This window comes from Cibotium barometz, chromosome 34 (assembly GCF_041138505.1).
Source record: "Cibotium barometz isolate CiBa-2024 chromosome 34, ASM4113850v1, whole genome shotgun sequence".
NCBI classification, from domain to species: domain Eukaryota; kingdom Viridiplantae; phylum Streptophyta; class Polypodiopsida; order Cyatheales; family Cibotiaceae; genus Cibotium; species Cibotium barometz.
The window spans coordinates 2,983,242-3,008,950 of NC_141079.1; the positions used below are offsets into that span (position 1 = coordinate 2,983,242).

The 25,709-nt window shown below is 48.5% G+C and overlaps 1 protein-coding gene across 5 annotated transcripts in view; it reads right to left on the reverse strand.

The window, feature by feature from the left end:
- The window catches only part of LOC147618610 (uncharacterized), a 59,083-nt gene extending 33,854 nt beyond the window's left edge, over positions 1–25,229 (reverse strand). The window contains exons 1-2 of one of the 5 annotated variants that reach the window (XM_086773631.1): positions 25,073–25,207; positions 31–298 (exon numbers count right to left, since the gene is read on the reverse strand). Coding sequence is in view for 1 of the 5 variants with exons in the window: in XM_086773632.1 (XP_086629758.1) it covers positions 25,073–25,090 (18 nt within the window). In the remaining 4 variants the exon portion in view is untranslated. Of the gene's footprint in view, positions 1–30; positions 299–25,072 lie in introns of all 5 variants that reach the window. The other 4 variants (XM_086773633.1, XM_086773632.1, XM_086773634.1 and 1 more) reach the window with 4 other exon arrangements.
- Positions 25,230–25,709: the final 480 nt, after the last annotated feature.

The window sequence follows — 25,709 nt, forward strand, 5'->3', positions numbered from 1 at the left end:
TGGTGTGAAGGACAAATTAAATGGACATACCTGCTGAAGGACTGTTTCTCTCAGAAACTATATCTGTGCAAAGCCTAATTTGCCAGCCCTGTGCCTCCACTGACTCCAATGTTTATGTGGTATCTACTTCAGGGTGGTATATTCTCTTCCATGACAGTATATCCTAGTAACTCCCCTATACCTGATTGATTCTCCAGCTTCTTTTCTCTGTGGAAAAGGATTCTACCAGTGCTTCCCCTAAACCTGGTTGATGGTGTCGTGTGCACACACATGGACATGGCTGATCCAAAGCTAATCCCTGATTTGCAACAGATAAACATTAGGTTTAGGGCACTAGCAAGGCTCAGACAGGCTCAGATTGGATACAGATGAAGTCGGCCAGCATTTATTGCATATATGTGTCCTCTTTTCTGGCAGACAGCAGGTTGGACAGTTTGTGGGCAGTTTATGGGGCCTATATAAAGGCTAAGCCAAGGGTCATTGCAGTATCTGAACCCCAATATGGGGCAGGTCAAGAGTCAGTCTTAGAAGATAGTCACCCTTTTGGGCAGGCCAAAGGCCATGGAATTTTTACAAACATATACACCTTTTTGTACCATATGAATATACTGAATACACAGCCATCTTTCCCTCTTCTCTCTCTATCTATTTGCGTTTGCATCAGGATGTTCCTATGAAAGGTGCTTAGGGCTGAAAGAAGCCACAGAGCTTCCGCAGATGTAGCAGATGGTCTAGCCTATTTCCTCCCTTTAACATGGCACACATGTTGAGTCTTACTTTCTGAACCCTGTACAAGGTTGTTTCAAAATGCATTGCCTGGCAGTTGTGTTTCCCTCCGTCTTGGGCACAACTAACTCTTTTCCCCCAAAAAAAAGAACATTCTATTAGAAGACTAAAAATCCAGCTGCCTTAGAACCTCTCTGTGATGAGAGCAAGGGACTTGCAAACATGACTATTAATGTAATTAATCCAGCCGCCTTAGAACCTCTCTGTGATGAGAGCAAGGGACTTGCAAACATGACTATTAACGTAATTAAACACTCAATGATAGGGCCACAGCCAAAAACCCACACAAAACTTGAAACGGAGACACCACATTGAGGCCAGAATGGGCCGAAACCACCCCCCCCCCCCTTCCCCTTCTTCCCCTCTTGAAATTTATATACTAACAATGAGATTTTAGAGTGTACAAACTTTGCAGGCCTCTCTTTTCCCTGACTGAAGATGGCCAAACTTATCTAGATACAATTCTTGACTCACAAGGGAAAACACAGCATCTAACACTTGCCCAAGGCTCTCTTTTTTTTTTCTGGGAAAAGATCCTTCTATTAGTTACTGAAAAACACCCTAGAAACCGCCACGAAGGGCTAGATACAAACTTGGGCGGGAAGCAATGTTGAGAAAACGTGGTGCTCATGCTAGATCAAGTGTGTGGAGGAAAAGAACTCACAAAATACAAGAACAATATCTTGCTTATTAAGTTGTTTATGAATACAACTAGGCCTTGCTCAATACAAAATGCCTCCTAGCTCCACCTTTAAATAGGTGAGCTCGTGGACCTTAAGTCCATTCACACTCACACCCTTCTCTTCCCCTTCTACATAACCTTAGTCTCTTAATACCCCCCCTCAATACTAACTATGAAAGAATGGAATAGGTGGTATTGGACATAGGATGCCTTTATAACATTAGGCGTACAAGGTTTGGAATATAGGTGTGATTACATTGAGAATTAAAACAGTTTCTCAGCGGAGTTAGAGGCTGAAACAAAGTTAGCCTCTGACTCTTTGTTAGGACATTTAGAGGTGATATGTCCCGTTTGTTTACATTTGTTACATTTCATTTTGTTGGGATATTTAATCCAACAATTATTTGCCAAGTGACCCACCTTTTTGCAATGGGCACATCTTACTTTGACCACTTGATGTGACAAAGCTTGTTTGATAGTCGATGAAGTGGTTGCATTTGAAGATTCAGCTCCTCTCTTTGGCCTCTTTTCTTCATCAAGACAAGATTGAATGACTTCTCCGAGGGTGGGATTAGGTATGTTCTTCAGGGTGGTGACTAAGGTGGGGTACACCTTCTTGACTGCTTTTAGCAAAACAGCCACTGCATCATCTTCATCCATTCTTGCATTCACTGATGCAAGTTGAGCCATAAGGCCCTTCAAGTGAGAGATGAAGGCTCCAATGCCTTCTCTCTCTTTGAGTTCCAAGCTGAAAAATTCAATTTTGAGTGAGATCTTGGAATTCTTACCACGAGCTCCATAGAGCTTATCAAGCTCATCCCATTTCTCCTTTGCAGTCGGAAGCTGGTCCACATGGTGAATGAGAGCCTCATCAAGATGAAGCATGATGATGGCTTATGCCCTCTCATCATCTTCAATATCTTCAGCCTTTGTTCGATCAATAACCTTAGTGCCGGAGATGAATGGCCAAAAACCTTTGGACATCATCTTGTACTTGACAAGGACTTGCCAAGTGTGAAAGTCCTCTCCCGAGAACTTCTTGATTTGAGTGTTGTCCTTTGACATTGGGTATTGAAAGAGGTTATGAGAGAGTAATGGGCTGATTTATGAAGAAGAAAAAAACAGAAATTTATGATATTTAGACTTAATTAGAAAGAGAGAGGCTTATGAGAGTGCAACAATCCTAATCAAGTCAAGAATGTTGCATAAATAGGAGATTAAGATGGTAAATATATGGTTTAGCATTTAGGGTTTGTGCCCGATCATTAATACTGATTTAGAGAGCTTAATTAGTGTTAAGGAACACTTTCTTTGGTGATTAAAATCACCATTAGTGTTAAAAAATACAATTAGTGCTTAAAAGCACATTTTTAGCGTCTAATGATACTTATTTTGGTGATTAGATTCATCATTAGTGTTTAATAACACTCTTAGTGTTTAAAAACACTTTATAATAACTTCCCTTTGCTGGATTTGAAGCTTCATTAGTGTTTAATCAACACTATTAGTGCTCATAAGCACACTTTGAAAAGCTTTGAAACCTTGAAGGTGATGTTGATGATGGAGCTTGATGAGAATGAGGCTTATGGATACCTCATGTGGTTGGCCACTGCTTCAAAATCAAGAGAAGGATCAGCAACAATCATTCACAACATCACTTGGGTGATTAGAGCAAGGAAGGAGGAGATTAGTGAAAGAGAATCACTATTAACAAGCTTGAGCAAGCTTTCATGGAGGAGAGAACCAGTAGGCGCCTGGTTTTTTGCTTGTAGCCGGCGCGTAAGACCACCATTTGAGCTCAAACTTGAGCTGTGGATAGGGGATAGAGTGGGCTTCAAAAGCCCTCAACTCCCATAGGCTAGCATGGCTCACAGTCGGCGTATAGCTGTACGGCCAGCTGCGCTGCAGAAACCTGCGCCGACCTGCAAGTAGCACAATGTCGCGATGGATAACGCACGATTCAGCTGACGAGCAGTACGACCACATGCGCCCGGATGTCCTCCACACTTCCCTTGAAGAAAGCTCAGCGAGTTGTTGCCTCCACGAGCAGCTAGAGAGCCTCCACTGCCAGGGGGTTGAGCTCCACACATGAAAGGATAAGAAAAAGTGAAGAAAAATGACCTAATCTACACCACAAGGGCCCTAATCAACCAAGGCTCTAGATACCATGTTGAGAAAACGTGGTGCTCATGCTAGATCAAGTGTGTGGAGGAAAAGAACTCACAAAATACAAGAACAATATCTTGCTTATTAAGTTGTTTATGAATACAACTAGGCCTTGCTCAATACAAAATGCCTCCTAGCTCCACCTTTAAATAGGTGAGCTAGTGGACCTTAAGTCCATTCACACTCACACCCTTCTCTTCCCCTTCTACATAACCTTAGTCTCTTAATAAGCAAGTAATCAAGAGAGGGGAAAGGGACGCTTCTCCTCCGGCTGGCTGCTCTTTGAGAAGAAAGCTATCTCATATAGGGGGAGGGGAGGGGAACAACCACATAGGTGGTATGTAATGCCAAGTGGGGTCACCACCTCTATTAGTGAGAAAAGGGCTTGGCTGCCAGAGCCTCAAGAAAGCTTCCCCGACGCTTCCGTATGCGATCAGATCCACACTGTAACTTCCCCCACTGGCCGCAGAGAGTGTCACGACCCTGTGTTTTTCTCTGGACAGTATATGCAGGTGTGCACGGGGACATGGTGGACAGCGTGAATGGCATCAGATTGGAGTCAAAAAGTAAACCCATGTGTGGACAGCCCCAAGTGTGAAGGGGATAGAGATTTAAAATTTAAAAAGGTTTTATAACCTTTGGTGGCCAAAAATTAAAGTTATAACGGTTTTAAAACCTTGGGAGGCCCCTAGGTAATTTTTAGAGGCTACTCTATTATTGGAGGGAGGCTTTTTCATGTGAGAAGGCAGTCGGGCAGGCGCTGAACAACACGTGGGGATTTTTCTCTTGTGATGGTGGCTGCAGCTACACGTAGAGGAGCTTTCACCCATGAGAAGGCTGGTGCGCAGGGGCTGAACAGTGCGTGGGTCTCTCCCTCTCTTTGGTGAAAAGTTGTGCAGGTCTGCAGGAGGACAGGAGGTGGGCTGGATTGGTAGCAACATGTGCTCTCTCTCTGTCTGGCGACTGTTGGGCTGCAGGACAGGAGGTGGGCTGGACTCTGCAGGTGTGCTTCAGGGCTGCAGCAGAGGAGGGTGTGCGCTTTCTCTCTTTGGAAAGAGGCAGCGCTGCAGTACATACAGGGCCGACTGAGTCTCTCTCTCACTCTCTGTGGCGACTGTCAGCTTGGATTGCACGTGGCTGGACTGCACGTGGACTGAACAGAGGGTCGAACATCAGGTTGTCTGGCTGTTTGCATGCGGCGCACAGAAGCTGAACTACACGTGGGGGCTCTCCCTTGCTAAAAGTTGGGCTGCGTGCTGGAGGGGCACACATGCTTATGGAGGGGCTGGCGGCTGAAAAAAACAGGCCACCTTCTGAACAGTACATGGGGCTTTCTTCGCTTGCCAAAGTCAGCTGTACGCTGGGGGCCTCCACACACCTTTGGAAGACTGGTCGGGGAGTTTATTGGCGGCTAGGACTACTGAGGTACACGCAGCAAGGATTGCTTGCGCAGATGGTCATAGGGCTAGTCCGCAGGAGGATAACACTGCAGAAGACCATGCAGGCCTTTGGCAACGCATAGGAGACTCCAGTTGGACTGTAGTGTACAGGTCCTTTCATCCGTAGGTGGCTGTTGGACAGAGGTGCACAAGTGTGCTGATCCTCCTTGCAACAAGATTGTTTTGAGACCCGTTGAGGACTGTTTTGAGACTGTTTATGGGCTGTTTTTGTTTGGCTGCAAATTCAGCTATGTACTTGGGTTATTGGCTGCAAGTACAGGTCACTTGAATGTGTTTCTTGGCATGGGAGTGAAGCAAGCTCGCATGGCTACATGCTCATGGAGCAGATTGTTTTCTTCCTGCTAGAAAGGAACAGAGGGACCTACAGTTATGGGCATCTCTATGTTTCCAGATGTTTCATGAGGAAACAGGTAACTAGATGTATGCCGTTGTTGGCACTGTTGTTGAATGGTGCCATGAATGGTTCTGTATGGAAACAGGACATAAGTTTCAAAAGGAAACAGGCCTAAGGGTTTTATGTGGAAACAGGTCGTAGGTTTCTCGAAGAAACATGTTTTTGGGTTTCTCCAGGAGATAGGTCACATGCAGGCAGAATGTACAGGAATGGATACATGTTTGGTACAGCCTTGCTACTGATTGGGCGGGGGACAGGGAATCCATGACAGAGATGGATAGTACCCTTGGAAGGTAGAGAGGGTTGGTACAGGTGTGTCAACTGTATGGTATGCTGTGCTGTGATACGAGTTCTCTTTTGAGAGACAGTTTGGGAGTCTGTGTTGTGATGCAGAAGCACTGGATGTGTCAGGGTGGTGTGATGTTGTTCATAGGGTGAGAGGCTATGGATGGTTGTGGCAGTCCTGATCATGGGAGAAGACTTCTGTATGCAGGACTCAATGTGTGAGAGTCTTTTGATGTGAACACTGGCTGGACTTATTTGTGGATGTCGAGTGGATATGAAGCCATGATGCAAGGTCCATAGTTGTTTCTCATACGCGTACGAACCTATTCGTACGCACGAGTCGTACGGTACGATACCGTACGAATTCGTACGATATCGTACGGTACGAGTTAGTTCCCCCCCCCCCCCCCCCAAATTTTTTTTCCCTTGAAAAAAAATTTCCAATTGCTTAAAAAAAATAGAAACCCTGCTTTACGAAGATCCCAAATGCTCGCAATACTTCGCAACTTTCGTGTCCACTCAGTATTCCATATGGGGTTGTGGAGAGACCTAAAAAATCTGGCGAGGTAGACTGGTAGTGTACACTTGATTGGTAGGATGAGAGAATCTTGCTACATCACTTGGGGATCCCTGGTATAGGTAGGCTAGACAATTAGATTCTCAAGTTATGCACAAGGGAGAACATTTGGACATGGCCATTTTGATCTAGAGAGGAGTCCCTAAACTTATCACCCTAGATGCACTCCTCGTATTTGTGCAAGGACGGTCCCTTAGTCATAAACGCTACACTGGGAGATCTTTGGTATTGCATTACCCATCCAGGTTCTTTTTTGGAGACAATCGGGAGATCCAACCGGGAGAGACACATATCCATGTACTGGTTTCTCAAGCACTGTAGACTCCTCCCCTCCCAACCTTCCCTCACATTCAAGCTTGAAGCTCCATAGCTTGTAAGTGTAAAAAATAAAAACCGTATTTTATCGTACCGTATCCCAAAATTTCATATCGTACCGAATATTCCCGTACGGTATCGTACCGTACCGTATCGTATTTTCGTACCGTGACAACTATGGCAAGGTCTTTGCTGGCTTCAGGAGTTCTACTGTGACGGCTGAGTTCCCAGCCTTATTGTAATCAAAGCTCTTATAATCAATTAAAGAAATACCGCAAGGGGCGCCACTGCGTTTTGGGGCCAATCGGTGTCTGTGTACTGTTTGCAGGAGCACTCTAGCTCCCCCTGTTTGTTTTCCTTTTCTAGGTCCTCAGTGGCGTTGAAGTGTTTTATGTGCGAGTGTTTGTTTCACCACCCATCAGATTTCTGAAGGCCGGTTTCAAGGTTCCGTTTGCCGGGACATCGTCGACTTTCTCAAGGAGGCGAGCCCGTGGTTGTCACATCAAAAGCTTCAACATGAGGAAAGTGAAAAGGAAGTGCAGGAGACAGTGCAGGGTTGTGTGTCTTTGCCTATATGAGGTGAAGAGCAAGAGCTGAAGATGAAGCTAAGGAGAAAAGACACCAAGGACAAGAAGTAGTCAGCCAGGAGAACAAGAAGCAGTTGAAGTGTTATGGTGCAAAACATTCGACAGTTTGTCGCCGGTCGTATCTTCATAGAGGCTTCATGGGTTCGGAAGACAGGTTCTTTCTATGTTTAGCAGTGGTGATCTACTATGCTTCATCGAGGACTTGTGCTTACCACTTGGGTGGAGTGCAAGCGGTGCCTGAGGATGTATTAGATGAGGCTCAGACGGAAGCGGAGGAACTTGACGAGGTTCTTATTCCCGAGTAGATACTGGCACATAAGGAAAGAAAGGTACAGGGTAAAGTTTCCCGTCGCTATCCTGTGAAGTTCAAGAGCTGTTCACTGATGGATGCGAAGTGGATCGAGGAGGGTGACTTAGCAGATTCACCTCAGGATTTGCAGCTTTATCTTGATGCCTTTCAGGCTCAGTTGTCATCTAGGAGTCGCTTGGTGACATCTTTGTATTCACCCGAAGGTACTGAGGCTGGCAGTACATCTGCTTATGGGACTTCTATGATATTGTGTGCTAGTCACATGAGATGGTACAGTTGGGTATGGTTCACAGTCGGCCGCCCCTTGAACTATAACTGCAACTATGGATAACTCTATGGAGGGCATAAGTCTTGCGAGTAGTCCTAGAGTTGGTTTGGTTCATATATGGATTCAACTCTATTTGTGCATGTATGCATACACTTTTTGTGGTATTATTGTATTCTGGTGCCATTGGATCTTGGTACCATTGAGAATACATTGGGTAATACTCTGGATTGTGTCGTGTGCTGCATGTATATTGGTATGATACATCAAGTGCTTTATTATGTTCATGGATGCACCACTGGGTGTGACTCCCGCGGGATGGCCATGAGACATATGTGGGAAGTACTTAGTGGATGTAGTGTTTGGATGCATTGAGTGCTTTCATATGCTCATGTTGTACCATCAGTCGTGGGTCCTGCGGGATGTCCATGGGCGAAAGGCTTGCGAGCAGCCCTTAGACTGTTACTTTAGAGTAGGTAGAGCAACTTGAGGAGCATATTGTTTGCGAATGCATATGTGTGCCATATGTAGAATGATGCATGGTTTTGTTTTTGGCTAACACAGTTAACGTGTTTCCATTTGGTTTTAGACTTTTGCTGCAGGTTCTGAAGAAACAAGCAAGAGTGGTTTCTTGAGCAAGAGTTGTTTGTCACTTTGATGTGACAATGTGGCCTATTGTGCAGGATGATTGTCTTATTACCTAGATGCATTGGAGGGCCATTGCTTTTGTCATATGGGGAGTCTTTGCTCATAAGATGCCTTACTGTGCCATTGAGTGCAATCGAGGACGCTTGCTATTTTTCAAGAGGGGGTTATGTCACGACCCTGTGTTTTTCTCTGGACAGTATGCAGGTGTGCACGGGGACATGGTGAACAGTGTGAATGGCATCAGATTGGAGTCAAAAAGTAAACCCATGTGTGGACAACCCCAAGTGTGAAGGGGACAGAGATTTAAAATTTAAAAAGGTTTCATAACCTTTGGTGGCCAAAAATTAAAGTTATAAAGGTTTTAAAACCTTGGGAGGCCCCTAGGTAAGTTTTAGAGGCTACTCTATTATTGGAGGGAGGCTTTTTCGTGTGAGAAGGTAGTCGGGCAGGGGCTGAACAACACGTGGGGATTTTTCTCTTGTGATGGTTGGCTGCAGCTACACGTAGAGGAGCTTTCACCCATGAGAAGGCTGGTGCGCAGGGGCTGAACAGTGCGTGGGTCTCTCCCTCTCTTTGGTGAAAAGCTGTGCAGGTCTGTAGGAGGACAGGAGGTGGGCTGGATTGGCAGCAACATGTGCTCCTGCCCATTTCGCCTCTCCGTTCGCCTCTCCCACTGTTTCGCCTTTCCCGCCTCCTGCCCAGAATGGGTTGAGGTGGTGGTGAAGAACATCCGTAAAGAAGTCAGGGAGGAGACTCAAAGGGAAGAACACCAAATCATCCACACCACCATTGAGGAGGAGAAGATGAGGCATGCCTGCCGCCTCAACATTTGAGTCACAGGTATAGCCGAGACACCCGACTCCACTCCCGAGAAAGATGGACAGCTTCTATGCATGAAGCTCGGCTACAAGGAAGAGCACCCTCTCCCCTTCACCAAAGCATGGAGAGCCGGGAAAGACTCAACACGCAAGTGAGCCCTCATCTTACAGTTTGCAGGAGAGACGGAGAGGGTCACCTTCATGAGGAAGAGGGTCATACTACGGGGTTTAGAGGGAGCTCCTATTTTCTTGGATGATGATCTCACGAGGATGCAGCTTGAGCATAGGAGAACTTGCATGCCACGAGTCTTACACGCGAGGAGAGAAGGCAAGAATGCCTTCTATCGAGATGGTCGGGTCATCATTGATGGCCGGCCCATGGATTAGCGGTTTGGGGCCTATGGGACACAGACCAGGCCACTGACAGAGATACACATGGCAGTATGGAACTGTAATGGTTCACTATGGGTGCAGCCTGGACGACTGGAGCATGTTATGGTGGGGAGAGACATCATACTTCTGACAGAGACACATCAGAGCCCAGAGAGAGGGCTACCTCGAGTAGAGGGATTCCAGTGGGAGTCAGCATACAGGAGGACCACACGCCAGGGTACCTCGAGAGGGTCGGGGGGGGGGGGGGGGGGGGGGGGTGTAGCTATTCAGACGGGAGCTACAGGGGAGACTGAGAGTGGTAGCACAGGATTTTGAGGCCAGATACATGTGGATCAGCTTACATCTCTCAAAGGACAGGGTTATATACATAGCTCTATGTTACTTTTCTCCATCAGGATCCTCCTATGTCATTACAGAGGACATGCCACAGGAGGAGGAGACAGGAGCCTCGCCATACACTTGTCTGTCAGAGGAGATTATGCATTATTCTACACTAGGGGAAGTATTTCTTACGGGCGACTTCAATGCCCACACACAGAGCAGACAGTGTGAGGTGTATGACTATGATGACATGGAGATCCTCCACCCTGTGGATCCAGACGAGATAGGGGCTAGTCGGGCATCAAAGGACACTGGACTAGATAGAGGACATTATGGGGACCACTTACTAGAGTTGGGAGCCAGGCATCGTCTCGTTATTTATAACGGGATGCTACAGTGGCCGGGATCAGGAGGGCTGACATGCTTCCCACATGGGGGTCATACACGGACCGGAGGCATGGTGGTAGACTACATTATGGGGTCTTTGGAGGTATCACAGCTTGTCACCTCATTCTCCATTCCACCTCGTCCTATTGGGGCAGATCATACATACTTGGCATTTTCACTAGCCGGATCACCAATATCACCATCCCCCCACATACCGACGCCACACACTACCATCTACTTCACACATGACATGTCAGACATATACACTGGCAGAGTAGAGGATGGGCTCCTACTCATGGATCCCCTGGCACCTATGGATACCATTACGGCCCAGCTGGCATCACTCCTACACACGGCTGCATTACAGAGCTTCCCACATCGTGTACACTCAGGAGAGCTTGCGAGACCTGGGACTATGCCCCAGAACAGATGGTATGATGACGAGTGCAGAGCCCTATACTCACGGCTCCGCATACAGAGAGCCTTGGGAGCCATCACAGAGCATGAGTCGAGGAGAGAGATCGGGAGACTTACTCGCCGCAAAAGGCGGGCCTTCGCAGAGATACAGGAGCTAGAGATCTTTCATTTCTTCATGAGTAGAGATAGCCCTGTCTCATGGCGGCACTTCAGAGAGCCCCGGACACCGACACCTATTGCAGACCCACAGACATGGCACACATATGCGGAGGGCCTATACCACGCCCCACAGCAGCCACCTATACCTCAGCCACAAGAGCCTCGACCTACCACAGCTAGCTTCTTTACCCACTCGATGGTACAGGAAGCTATCCGCCGCCTACAGCATGGACGGGCCGCCGACCATATGGGCCTGCAGGGTGAGCATCTCATATATGCAGTAGATTTTTTGGCTCCTTTTCTTGCACAACTGTTTAACAGGGCACTAGCAGAGGGTTTGCCTGCGGAGTGGACGATGCACACCATTGTGCCGATTCACAAAACAGGGGATATGCTCGATCCGAGCAACTAAAGGACGGTTATGGTTGGCCACATGCTGACCAAACTCTTTAGTGCAGTGCTGGAGCAAGAGCTTAGCTTATATGCTGAGCGAGCAGGTTTACGCTCATCAGGACAGGCAGGCTTCAGGAGAGCTTTCTCTACCACTGACCATGTATTCACTTTGAGATGTATGATTGATCAGGCCAGAGTCAGGAAGAGAAAGCTCTATTGCTGCTTTGTGGATTTCCGCAAGGCATTTGACACAGTACCACGAGAGAGGCTCTTTCAGCGCCTGCAGTCTCTTGGCATACCAGCAAATATGACATGGGGCATCTATGCATTATATGAGCAGGTTTTTGGGCGAGTCAGATGTCCAAGAGGTATGTCCGAGACTATTGCTAGCACCATTGGTGTGAAGCAAGGATGCCCACTTTCCCCCACTCTATTTGGGTTATACATTGATGAGGTGGCTGACTTCATTACACGGGGAGGCGGAGATGGAGTTGATTTAGCAGGTACCTCAGTACATATTATGCTCTATGCTGATGATATTGTATTAGTGTCATGAGTCTCCAGGTGGTCTACAGCAGCATCTACATGCACTCGATGATTTCTGCACACAGAGGGTTCTTACTGTGAACCTTGGGAAAACCAAGGTTATGGTCTTTCATACATCGAGAGTCGAGACAGGGCAAGAGTCAGCTAACATTCACTCTCGCAGGACGCCAGGTGGAGGTGGTGACATCATACGTGTACCTAGGGGTTACCTTCTCTACAGAGCAGCCACACGCTTCACCATGGGTTCAACAGCCAGAGCTAGATTGACACGGGAATATGCAGCATTGGCTATGCTAGAGAGACAGTGCCACCAGGCGCATTTTCAAGAGCCCCAGACAAAGGGGTGGCTATTTGACACATTAGTCACACCGGCATTGATGTATGGAGCAGCGGTATGGGCGCCAGGCCTTGCTACCCATTGGTGGACATAGATAGAGAGACCACATGCCCTCATGATGGCACGCATGATACGCAGCAAACCGTCAGTACCTCATGACATTATCCGAGCAGAGTTTGCTGCGCCTCCTATGATGGTAGAGGCCATATTTCAGACTATATGCCTGCTAGATTGATTCAGAGAGATGCCACAGGACAGATTGTCATACAGAGCTTTTGAGGCATCTAGATAGCTGGCTGAGGCAGGAGACAGAGGATCATGGTATGCACAGGTCACACATTGGTTCTCACAGCATGGCCTAGACATGGATCATCTACCACCATTCCAGTATGACAGGGATGCACCACATATCCGTCTCTCTCATAGTGAGAGGAACAGAGTATTGAGACAGGATCTATGGCAGCTCTATACACGAGAGACATCGATATCGCCTACACAGCCTCTTCCACCGAAAGATGCTATACTACAGAGATCACTTCATGAGTATCACTGATGATGGATTTATAGAGAGGCCTAGATACATGGAGGGCTTTTTACCACACGGCTCCCGAGTGGCTATTGGTCAGCTTAGAGTTTCATCACACCGATTGGAGATTGAGACTGGCAGAGCAGCACGGATCCCCCGAGAGGAGAGGGTATGCAGATTGTGCAGAGAGGAGGTGGAGAGTGAGGAGCATTATGTATGCAGATGCAGAGCATATACAGCCATCAGAGAGAGATATCCCATTTTATTCAGAGAGCCACATTCCCTACGCCAGATCTTTGAGGCAACAGACCAGCGCATACTGGGGAGATTCATTCTAGACATACAGCGCCACAGAGAGACATTATTATAGGCTCAGATAGCTCCAGAGGGGGGGCGACAGACAGATTACTACATTTTTTCAGAGATCCATCCCCCTCCCAGCCCCTACACGGCAGGGAATTACTCTCCAGAGAGCAGAGACACTTAGAGCCCGTAGGAGACAGAAGACACCTGGCTTTCGGACACCACGCCTATACCAAAGAGAGATGACAGAGATCAGAGCTCAGTTTCACAGAGAGGGTGCGGAGCGACTGGCTCGCTTCAGAGCACACCCAGGCATGTTCTTCAGGGAGCTGTGGACAACCCCTTCACTGATGTATACCATTTTATACCCCCAGTATGGTACAGGATGGAGCTAGCTAGGTTGCATATCATGATTGTATACTCCATGCATATAGCTAGGGGCCTCCACACACCTTTGGAAGACTGGTCGGGGAGTTTATTGGCGGCTAGGACTGCTGAGATACACGCAGCAGGGATTGCTTGCGCAGATGGTCATAGGGCTGGTCCGCAGGAGGATAACACTGCAGAAGACCATGCAGGCCTTTGGCAGCGCATAGGAGACTCCAGTTGGACTGTAGTGTACAGGTCCTTTCATCCGTAGGTGGCTGTTGGACAAAGGTGCACAAGTGTGCTAGTCCTCCTTGCAACAGGGTTGTTTTGAGACCCGTTGAGGACTGTTTTGAGACTGTTTATGGGCTGTTTTTGTTTGGCTGCAAATTCAGCTATGTACTTGGGTTATTGGCTGCAAGTACAGGTCACTTGAATGTGTTTCTTGGCATGGGAGTGAAGCAAGCTCGCATGGCTGCATGCTCATGGAGCAGATTGTTTTCTTCCTGCTAGAAAGGAACAGAGGGACCTACAGTTATGGGCATCTCTATGTTTCCAGATGTTTCATGAGGGAACAGGTAACTAGATGTATGCCGTTGTTGGCACTGTTGTTGAATGGTGCCATGAATGGTTCTGTATGGAAACAGGACATAAGTTTCAAAAGGAAACAGGCCTAAGGGTTTCATGTGGAAACAGGTCGTAGGTTTCTCGAGGAAACATGTTTTTGGGTTTCTCCAGGAGATAGGTCACATGCAGGCAGAATGTACAGGAATGGACACATGTTTGGTACAGCCTTGCTACTGATTGGGCAGGGGACAGGGAATCCATGACAGAGATGGATAGTACCCTTGGAAGGTAGAGAGGGTTGGTACAGGTGTGTCGACTGTATGGTATGCTGTGCTGTGATACGAGTTCTCTTTTGAGAGACAGTTTGGGAGTCTGTGTTGTGATGTAGAAGCACTGGATGTGTCAGGGTGTGATGCTGTTCATAGGGTGAGAGGCTATGGATGGTTGTGGTAGTCCTGATCATGGGAGAAGACTTCTGTATGCAGGACTCAATGTGTGAGAGTCTTTTGATGTGAACAATGGCTGGACTTATTTGTGGATGCCGAGTGGATATATGAAGCCATGATGCAAGGTCTTTGCAGGCTTCAGGAGTTCTACTGTGACGGCTGAGTTCCCAGCCTTATTGTCATCAAAGCTCTTATAATCAATTAAAGAAATACCGCAATGGGCGCCACTGCGTTTTGGGGCCAATCGGTGTCTGTAAACTGTTTGCACGAGCACTCTAGCTCCCCCTGTTTGTTTTCCTTTTCTAGGTCCTCAATGGCGTTGAAGTGTTTTATGTGCGAGTGTTTGTTTCACCGCCCGTCAGATTTCTGAAGGCCGGTTTTAGAGAGTATGTATGATATCGAGCCAAATGCTACTGATAGATGCCCATGACTGGGAAAATCCAGTCGGCCAGTATAACACCTGGTTGGCCAGCACTCAGTGGACATCTCCTGATGAACTAGCACTACTACAGCCGACAGCAGAAAAGAACACCCCCCCACGGATCCTAAAAATAGGGAAAATGGACAATGAGGAAAAAATAGAGAGACTCACTCCGGATGGGCACACCCACAACAAAGGCCCTCACTCTCTACTACTGAGTAATATGGTACACATAGGAGATGACTGCTAGCACCCCCGGATGTGGAATCAACCCCAGTGAGCTGGAGTGCTGACGGAGCATCGCCTTAGGTAGACACTTCGTGAAGAGGTCCGCTGCATTGTCCTCCGTCCAACAAAACTCTAGCAAGATGTCACCAGTCAAAATCTTCTCACGAACAAAGTGATATTGGATGACCGTGGGCTCCTTCTATGGAAACCCGATCTTGCCAAGTAATCTCCGCAACCACACCACCTCGCAAGCAACACCACAAGCAGCCCGGTACTCTGCCTCAGTAGAAAACAAGGCAATAGTTGGCTGCCTCTTGCTGCTCCAAGAAATAGCTCTTGAGCCAAGGGTAAATCCATAGCCTGATGTAGATCTCCTCGTGTCTGGATCTCCTCCCCAATCCGAGTCACTTCAACCTCCGAGACTGACTCGGTCCTTCGTTCCCCCTCCAGTGTCATAGAAGAGTCCAAGATCCTTCGTACCCTACAGTCTACCGGTGATTGGTGGTGCCATCGGGAGAGTGATGGAATCCCCCCCCCAACTGATGCCTCGGCCTTCGCATGAGCAGCCGGGATTCCATCTCTCCGCATTTGTGTTGCCTCGCTGGATTCTGTGCCTCACATGATATCTATTCCCAACCTTCCGGGCAACCCCATTATGCAGCGAGTGGATTATTCCGGCCTTCCAGGCCAATGCTTCATTTGCAGATAGATGGGTCATCTGGCCAGAGCTTTCCCTCAGCGTCAGTCTAGGAGATCGCCCCTGATGATCCCCCCCCCTCCCCCCCCCCACGCTTCTCGCTCAGATCCGCACCAGGGGGCTAAGGGAGGAGCAGGTTCCCAGGCAGCGGAGCACCAAGTAGCGACCATGGATGACCCACCAGCCAAAGAGTGGTGGATAGTTGGCCCCCGTCCGGGTCGCCAGTCGAGGACTAGCGCTGAGCGTCGCCGCCGTGCAACCAGGTTGGCAGCATGCAAGAGGGTTCGGTTCTGTCATAGAACCGTTATGAGCACTTATCTCAGCACCCGGCCCGTAGACGGGAGGCCCCCTCCAGTCACGGAGAGGGCCCCCCCACCCCCCCCCCCAAAACCCGATTTTTGGCAACCGATTCATCGTCGTGACTCCTCTTCCGGCCCTCAGTGCCCAGTGGGGCCGCTTGACCCCACCCTCTCTCAGCTGAGCCTTCCCCAGCAACCTTCCTCTCCGATGGATGCCTCTGAGCAACGTCCCTCTCCAACCTCTCCACCTCCCCGCTCTCCCTCGCCACTGACTCTACCCGCGCAGCCGCTCCATCTTCCCCTTCCTCTTCTTCCGAGCCCACCTCCCCCCCCCCCTCTCCCGGGGCTCCGCCTCTTCAGAGCACTCCCGTCGGCCCCCTACAACCCCCGATCCGGAAAGGAGGCAACCAGCGAGTTCCATTCGTCGCTTGATTCATCATTTCTCAAAGCCGGTTGAGATGACCATTGCGGCCTCCCCAATAAGGGCTCTCCCACCCAAGTCTCCAGGCGGGCCCCCAGCATTTTGGGGCAGCCTGTGGATTATAGTTTCTTCCGGTGTCTTCCAACGGAAGGGACATATATTTGAGGAGAATGTAGCCCCTATTCGGATCTGTGGGGTCTTCCACCACTCTAGACCCTCTACGCCAGAGAATGGCGTGATGGTCTCCTCTTTCCCCTTGAGCGCAGCCTCGGGGATAGAGTGGGACCCAGAGTCGGTGGCCGCTGCCATTCAGGGCCGAGCAGTTGAGCTATCGTAGCATCTTAATGATCTCCGCATCACCGATGTACTTACTCATCTATGGCCTCTCGCCAGGATGGAGCTTGGTGGATCAGCCCACAGAGACCAGGAAGGGAAGATGGTGACCTCCAACCTGGAGGTGCTGCTTTTTGTGTTCATGCATACCTCTATCACAGTACCTCTACCCCCTTCTTACAGGTATCTTCATTGTGATCGATGGAGCACGGAGTATGCATACTCTTGCGCTTGGACAGAGTGGCAGCACATGGAGGGCAGGATCCACGCCCACTTGGCACGACTTCACACCATGACGGATTGTGACTATTCCCCGTCTAAACCCACACCCAAGACTCTTCAAGTGGAGGGCAATTCCGATAGTTTTGCCTCACACAGAGATTGATATGAGGATTGTCTCATGGAACATTCAGGGTTTAGGGGGGCCTCAATGCTTTCAGAGACGAGGCGTCCTTAGAGGAGAGCTTCAACAAGCTATGGTGGGGGGACCTATTGACATTCTTTTCCTCCAGGAGCATCACCTTACTGAGGGCGCACCTGCCGCTGCGGGAAGTTGTGGTGGATTATCCCATATGCAAGAGCATGGGAATTCGAAGAGCCATATATAGGGTGTGGTGGCACCTTGCCATAGATATCTCCTCTGACCAGGTTTTTTTGGGGGGGAGCAACGGCTAGGAGATGGGAGCCCAGCCACTGACGTTGCTCAGTGCCCTAGGGTAGTGTGTGTGTGTTGCTGCTGTGTGACTTTGACATGGTATCAGAGCTTGGCCTATGACTTCTTCCGATCTCTTCTCACTGGTGCCCCATTATCCCCCCAAGTGATGGACGCACACGGGAGAGTCACGAGAGAGGTGGTTCCCCCCTCCCATTCGATCTTTCTTATTGACCCCTTTCACTTCAGAGGAGCCGACAGAGGCGGTGACAGCACTACCCCGGGGCAAATGCCCGAGGGCTAGCGGGCTTCCTGTCTCTTTCTCTCTTCGCCATTGGGACCTCATGGAAGGTGGCCTTCGCGCTGCCTTCAGTGAGATTATGCTCACAAGTGCCATGCCAAAGAGGCTCTCAGAGGGCTTGATACATTTGATTCCCAAGGAGGGTGGTGATAGATTGGAGATCCAGCAGTGGAGACCCATCACCCTCCTAGGGACAGCTTATAAGATCTTGGCCAAGGCCATCAATAGGCGACTTCAGCCTTCTCTTCCAGACTTGATCCACGACACCAAGACTGGTTTTTGTTCAAGATCGGAGCATTTTGGACAACTTCTTTACCTTTTGGGAGGCGACAGCTTCGGCCAAGATGCGGTAGCAGGACCTCATGGTGCTACTCCTAGACTTTGAGAAAGCTTATGACAGGGTGGATTGGAGCTTTCTAGAGGCACAATGAGCCGGACAAGATTCCCCATGGAGTGGATTCGTGGAGTCTCAGGACTTTACTCTCAGCATCACAGTCAGGTTCTCATTTAGGGAGCCCGAGGCGACAGATTCCCCCTTTCCTGCTCGGTTTGATAGGGCTGTCCTTTGGCATTGTACCTCTTCCTATTTGTCGCCGAGGCTTCTCTCCGCCCAGAAGACCGGACTTCAAGGATTGCACCTTCCCTCCGCACGCAGGAGGAGCTACTGGACTCAGAGTTTGCAAACGACACAGCAGCTTACCTTGCAGGAGATGTTGGGAATCTTTAGAGATTCGCGGAGGCGATTTGAGATTTTTTGCCGCGCATTAGGAGCACAAATCAACTAGCACAAGTCGTATGGTTTTTGGGTAGGGTCAGCAGCCGCCCCAACTTGGCGCCCAGTTGAAACTTTCCAGTGGATCCCGAGGGGCACTCCAATCCACTACCTCGGTTGCCAGTTTGGCATTGATCTCTCTCCCGAGTAGCAAATCGCTCCCCTTCTTCTGAGTATTCAGAAGAAGCTTTTATATTGGAGCTCAGCGAGGCTATCCCTAGCAGGCAGAGTGGTGGTGGCGAACCAGGTACTGCTTACCACCATGGTCCGTTTACCCAGTGGCCACATGCTAGGGGCCCAACTGCATGTATCTTGGGGCACCCCAAGCATGGGACCAGCCAGGTCTCTCAGAGATTGGATTGTACATAGGCAGTTACCTCAGGAGGAGCAGGAGAGATGCCTAACAGGGATCCGGCATAGAGACAGGCTCAGCATCGACATTGACTAAGCTATTCCTCAAGAGTGGCCGACTCCTATTCCATACCCGACCCCCCAATGTGGCTAGGTGTGTTTAACAGACACGATATCCTCGTGGTGGTCCATGGAGCAGATAAGGACAGTGGTCTGCTCACTTTTTCTATTGGATCCCATGGCAGACTAGAGAGATCAGAGCTCCCCCTTGGCGGATTTCAGAGGCTGCACCTTGCAGAGGATAAGGGTGATTGGTTTTCGGGCACGGAAATGGCACATAGATCTAGCACCGGCCAAGGTGGCCAGGGAGAGACTATGGCGGCTATGGATTTGGGAGTGCCGACCTCTCACGGGGCTGCAGTGAGACCCAGGAGAGTGGACTTGGCATGATCCCGCAGATTGGGAGGAGACTCTGGATGCCCCCTTCTTTGCATATACAACGCGGCTTGGCCGCAGGATCCAAATGCCTCAGATAGATGGCACATCGACAGCAGTAGCACACTAGCAATCTCAGGGCCTATCACAGCACTTCCTTTCAGATTTCTAGAAGAGGCTGTGGGACAGCTTTCGGCCTAGGAAGATCACTCTCTTTCTTTGGCTGATGGCACATAGGAGTTTGGCGGTCGGTACTTAGCTGGCAGTTGGAGGTCGATCAGCAGCTTGCCCGCAGTGCGAGCGGCCACCCCAGGAGTCCCAGTGACATTGCCTTTGGGATTGCCTGAAGGCTCAGCAGATTTGGTAGCAGATTCTCCGCATCTTCGCTATGGACAAGGCATCGACCCGGATCATCACTTGGAGCACTGCCGCTTGGGCCACCGAGGTTGGAGTGGTCAAGACTTAGGAGTAGGACGGGGGGGGACTAGCCCTTCAGGTCTCCCACCATCGTATTGCAGCAGTACCAATCACAGCCCCACCTACAGGTGACTGGCAGCCAGGCTCATGCCAGAGATGGGAGATTTGCAGTAGCATAGTAGCTTGGCACATTTGGTGTGCTAGATGCAGCGAGACCATCGAGGGTACTTCAACCAGAACAGATTGTGTTCCATAAGGAACGGAGAGCTCTTGTTGGTGTGGCAGGCTTATCTACAGGTTTCTTCTAAAGTTTAAGAACTACCCTACTTTGGATGCGAAGTGGGTAGAGGAAGACTACTTCAAGGATTATCCAGATCGTGCTCCAACAAGTTCAGCTGTGGATTCCGGAGTACTACCTGTTACTCAAGAGGGGGGTGACTCCGCTCCCTTGTCACAGAGTTCACTTGGATGAGATCTGGAAGTCGCTTGGTGTTCTTATCAACACACCCGAGATACTGAACTGACAGTATATCTGCCTATGGGATTTCTATGATATGTGTACTAGTCACATGGTTTGATTCATGGATATATGGATCTTTTGAGAGAATGGGGACGCCTATTCTAGACTTTCATTTGATATGCATCAATGTTTACTCATGTTCATGATGTACTGCTCATCGTGGGTCCTGTGGGATGGCCATGAGCGGAGTTCTTATCAACACACCCGAGATACTGAACTGACAGTGTATCTGCCTATGGGATTTCTATGATATGTGTACTAGTCACATGGTTTGATTCATGTATATCTGGAAGTCGCTTGGTGTTCTTATCAACACACCCGAGATACTGAACTGACAGTATATCTGCCTATGGGATTTCTATGATATGTGTACTAGTCACATGGTTTGATTCATGGATATATGGATCTTTTGAGAGAATGGGGACGCCTATTCTAGACTTTCATTTGATATGCATCAATGTTTACTCATGTTCATGATGTACTGCTGATCGTGGGTCCTATGGGATGGCCATGAGCGGAGAAGGTAAAGCATCCAGGGGGACATGACTATTCACGAGGTGGATACTCTTGATTTATGTATTCAGATGTTCTGTTTCAGTTGGCAGGACATAGCTTTCTCGTTGCTCTCTTAGGTTCTGTTTCAATTGGCAGATCCTTTGAATGAACAATCGAGGACGATTGCTTTGTTTTAAGAGGGGGGTATGTTACAGGACTGAGTATTTTACCTCTTTTTCTTAAGCATTGTGATTATGTTTAATCCTGATTAGCATTCATTGATCATGTTTAATCTTGTATATGCATGTGTAAGTTGGTACACGTGTGTGGATGCAAATACATGTTTGGTGTGTGTGTTCATGTGTGTGCATGATCATATGTTTGTTCATGTGCATGTTTTTGGTCTTTCTCTTACCTTGTTGCAAGAGCAGCAGCTGAGACATCCTGTGGGTCAGCCCTGCAAGCACAGCCAGTCAACAGCCAACAGGTGACATGGCATTGCCATAAGGCATAGGCAGGTGACGTGACACAAGTGGCTGCTGGTGCTGACACGTGGCGGCTGGCTGCTGCTCAGGAGCTGAGGTGGCTGACTGCATAGGTAGGCTGTAGGCGCTGCCACGTAGGCAGCTGACGTGGCAGGCGTTGCAGTCATGCAGGCGCACAAGCAGGAGAGAGAGAGAGAGAGAGAGAGAGAGAAGCGAAACACAAGGCAGCAGCGAAGCGTGGGCGCCGGGCAGCAAAACGCACCAGCTCAAGGAAAAAAAAGCGCCAAAGAGAAAAAGCCGGGCAGCCAAAAAAAACGCGCAAGAAATAAAAAGAAAAGCAGCATGGGTTTTCGAAAACGCTAGCGCCACATGTGTATTTTTTTAAATTTAAAAAAAAAAGAGAGAAAAAGCTATTCGAAATAGTTCTTTCTTTTTGGGAAAAGCACTTGCAATAGATTTTTCTCTAAGGGTGACATAGCTTTTCACCCCTAAACTTGTATAAAAAGGGGGCCAAGGCTCTTGTTTCACCACAACACAAACTGGGTGAAAGTTTGAGAAGATCTCATCTACGTGGAGCAAGAGGATTTCTTATCGGGAATTGTACAAGGGCTACGCCAACTGTAACACGCGGAAGCTCTGAGAGTCTTCTTTCAGCCCTAAACACTCCTGGCAACATGCTGATGCAAAACGCAGATATAGAGAGAGAGTAGAGAGAGAGAGAGAGAGAGATGTGCTGGAAAATTCAGTATATTCATATAGTACAAAAAGGTACTTGTCTACAGCCATACGTTGCCTTGAAGAAAAGGTGATAACACCCAAAATTCTGTCTCCCTATGGGACTCCTAATGACCCAATCCCTAGAGGATTGAATGAATCTTTCAAGGAGCCTCTTGTGCTATTTATAGTTCTTTTGACTTTATGGAGAACTGGCCGACTGCTAGTCGGCCAGTTGATTGGACAAATAAATCATGTTTTGATGCGCTTGTAGTCCCTTTGCCATATCCTGATGCGTTTCAGCCGCCATGCTCTCTGGTACAACCAACAGAGCCTGTGTCCAACCAACAGTACCCCCTTTCCAGGCACCCAACAGCATCCTCTTCTTGTTTCCCCAAGCCTTGCTCCACACTGCCCAAAGCACTTGTGCTCCAATCTCTGATCCTATCTAGTTCATAGTCTTTATCTGGCTGCCTCTTCTGGATCAGCGTCTGAAGATTGTCCATGGCATTGATCATGCACATGACATCCCCCTCTGCTGAACTTGATGACGGGCTTCCAACCTGTTCTTGGGTGACTGTCATCATCCCATGCTTTTTCCCGAAGTCCCTTTGTCATCCATCCATCCATGGAAACCCTTTTCTCTGAAAGCCCGGCCCGGTCTCCAAACTACTCTGTCATAGACTAAGATCTATGCATCTGGTTCCATCAAGACCACAATCCATTCCTGCCCTGACTCTGAACACCGTCTTGGTCTTCATTCCTGAGAAATGAGTCTGGCACTCTCACATCACCCTTGGAGGATAAACCTCCCTTGGGACCGTTGCCCAAGAACCTATCTGGCACTCTCACATCACCCTTGGAGGATAAACCTCCCTTGGGACCGTTGCCCAAGAACCTATCTGGCTCACAGGACTGTCATCCCCTTTGGCTATGTGGAACACCACCAACAAACCTCCTGGGAGCTCTTCCCGATTCTGTGTTCCTTGCCTTGGGCTTCGTATCCGTGTACTTTCCTGTACCTTGGACCTGTACACCATCATATGGGACTGAATCAATGTTTAGCTTTGCTGAGCCTGAAGCTCTGATACCAATGTAACACGCGAAAGCTCTGAGAGTCTTCTTTCAGCCCTAAACACTCCTGGCAACATGCTGATGCAAAACGCAGATATAGAGAGAGAGTAGAGAGAGAGAGATGTGCTGGAAAATTCAGTATATTCATATAGTACAAAAAGGTACTTGTCTACAGCCATAGGTTGCCTTGAAGAAAAGGTGATAACACCCAAAATTCTGTCCCCCTATGGGACTCCTAATGACCCAATCCCTAGAGGATTGAATGAATCTTTCAAGGAGCCTCTTGTGCTATTTATAGTTCTTTTGACTTTATGGAGAACTGGCCGACTGCTGGTCGGCCAGTTGATTGGACAAATAAATCATGTTTTGATGCGCTTGTAGTCCCTTTGCCATATCTTGATGCGTTTCAGCCGCCATGCTCTCTGGTACAGCCAACAGAGCCTGTGTCCAGCCACCAACAATACCCCCTAACGCATCTACTAGTCTCTAGCCATTGGTCCCTTGAGTAACCAAGGGAATATATGCATTTCAGTGCACAGCCAGCTCCTGCTGCACCATTGAGGATAGATAGAGAGGCCGTACAGATTCTGTAATCTCGGGTCAGCCTGGAAGGAGTTGATCTTCACCATCAGGGGATAGGCCACACCCCTCATGGCCTCGTCTCCTCCTCAAATCCCAATGCGTGCGCAAGATATGCCAGGCTGCAATGATGCCGATGAACTCCCATCTCTGGTCCATAGGAGTAAGAGGGATCCAAGGAGCTATTAGATTTTCTGTAGTAGGGATGGCAGTGTGGCCTACGCCGTCCTCCCAGTGAATTGCTGACCTCACCTCCATTCCCTAGGCTATGGTAGTCCTGTCAACCTTGGAATTGGTTGAGCCAGGGGGGAAGGAGAAATCTACCAGATCTCCTTGACGCTGCTCTCCGAAGGTCAGCACCTTCCTCTATCAGCTGTTGATTCAAAGAGCAAGAGTGCAACCTATGTTTGCAGCCACCTCCAGGGGTAGACCCCAGCTAGCCCTCAGATTGGCGCACAAACAGAGTCAATGCTGCCAGTGCTACGCCCCATGTTCACGTCGGGATTTTGAATGAGGTTGTTTGGGAGTGTGGCCTTGCCACATGTCTTTGAGGTTGAGCCAGGGGGGAAGGACAAGTCTACCAGATCTCCTCGACGCTCCAGCACAAGTCGGGATTTTGAATGAGGTGGTTTGGGAGTGTGGCCGACTGCTGTTTATCCTGTTGCTACCAGTCTTTGAGCTGGAGACAAAAAGCCTACTTGGTGACAGCTGATTTTTTTAAAGAGCATAATTAAAAGAAAATTGTGGCATATTCATGTCAGCCAATGTAATAAAGAGCCTCACAAAGATTTGATTTGAAGATACATCATCCAAAATTGAGCAAATACAGGTATAACAATCATATGTCCACCATGCCGGTCCCCCAAGCACCGCCACATCGCAGGCATCTAGGTACCCTGATCATTTGAGCAAGTACCCACCAACATGAAGGCCACCAATGTTTTAAGTTGAACGCATATGAAAAAATGTGATTCAACAAAAAGTGCAGGCTTTCACTTCTATCCATAATGCCGGCTCCATACTCCCGGTTCTTTGCCCAAATCATTTGGGCAAGTGCCCACTAATATTTGGGGTAAAACAGCACACACAGTGATGTGAAATTGCTCCATCTTTGGCAGCTGCTGCCCTGGTCATGGCGCTTTTGATCTCAATGCTGAGTTCACTTCTAGTATGAGTCTCTTTTTTGGGGGGGGGAATTACATCACAATATGTGAATATCGGTGCGATTTATGTTGGTGGTCACTTGCTGATATGAAAAAGTTAGCATTAATGCAGGCAAATATACCCAGCACCAGAATATGAAGCATGGAGGATTTCACGGTAGAATCTCCAGCGCCCACTTTGACAATTCAAAGAATTCCCTTCTTTCTGCGTTTACTAATTTCCATTTTTGAAAAGCGAGGGCGAAAGAATAGGCAATTTACCTGTGCTTTGTAGTCCATGAGCACTGTTTAGGCTGCAATGTATAGGTGGGTAGGTGGCTGGGTGAGAGAGCGAGAGAGAGAGAACAGGCCCAAACAGAGATTTTATCACACTTGAGTGGATAAAACCCCCGAGTATTGAGCCCGGGCGCTCTTCACGTTCCATCGTGTATCACACTTGAGTGGATAAAACCCCCGAGTATTGAGCCCGGGCGCTCTTAACGTTCCATCGTGTGTGCGCATAATTTTTTGTTTTTCGAGCAAGCTCGTACGAGACTTGAACATAGAAACGCTTTTGCTTGATGTGGAATATTTTTGACAAGGTATACAAGTTTGGTTGACCTTTAAGAAAACAGATTGTGTGGTGTAGAATTGGTATTATTTGAGCCTCATTGATGCGAAAGGTCTTTGTGTGAAAACATTCTGTATGAACCACCTCTATCTAAGGGTCAAAGATAAGGCCTAGGTGCCTATAAAAGTATATACTTGGGTGGTTCTTCTCATAACATGAACATATCATTTGACTGGTGCAATCTCTTACTCTCTTGAGTTCCACTACATCTCTCTCTCTCTCTCTCCTTGACTCTTTCATGTCTATGCACTCACCCACCATGCTTTCCATCATGGTATCAAAGCTAGG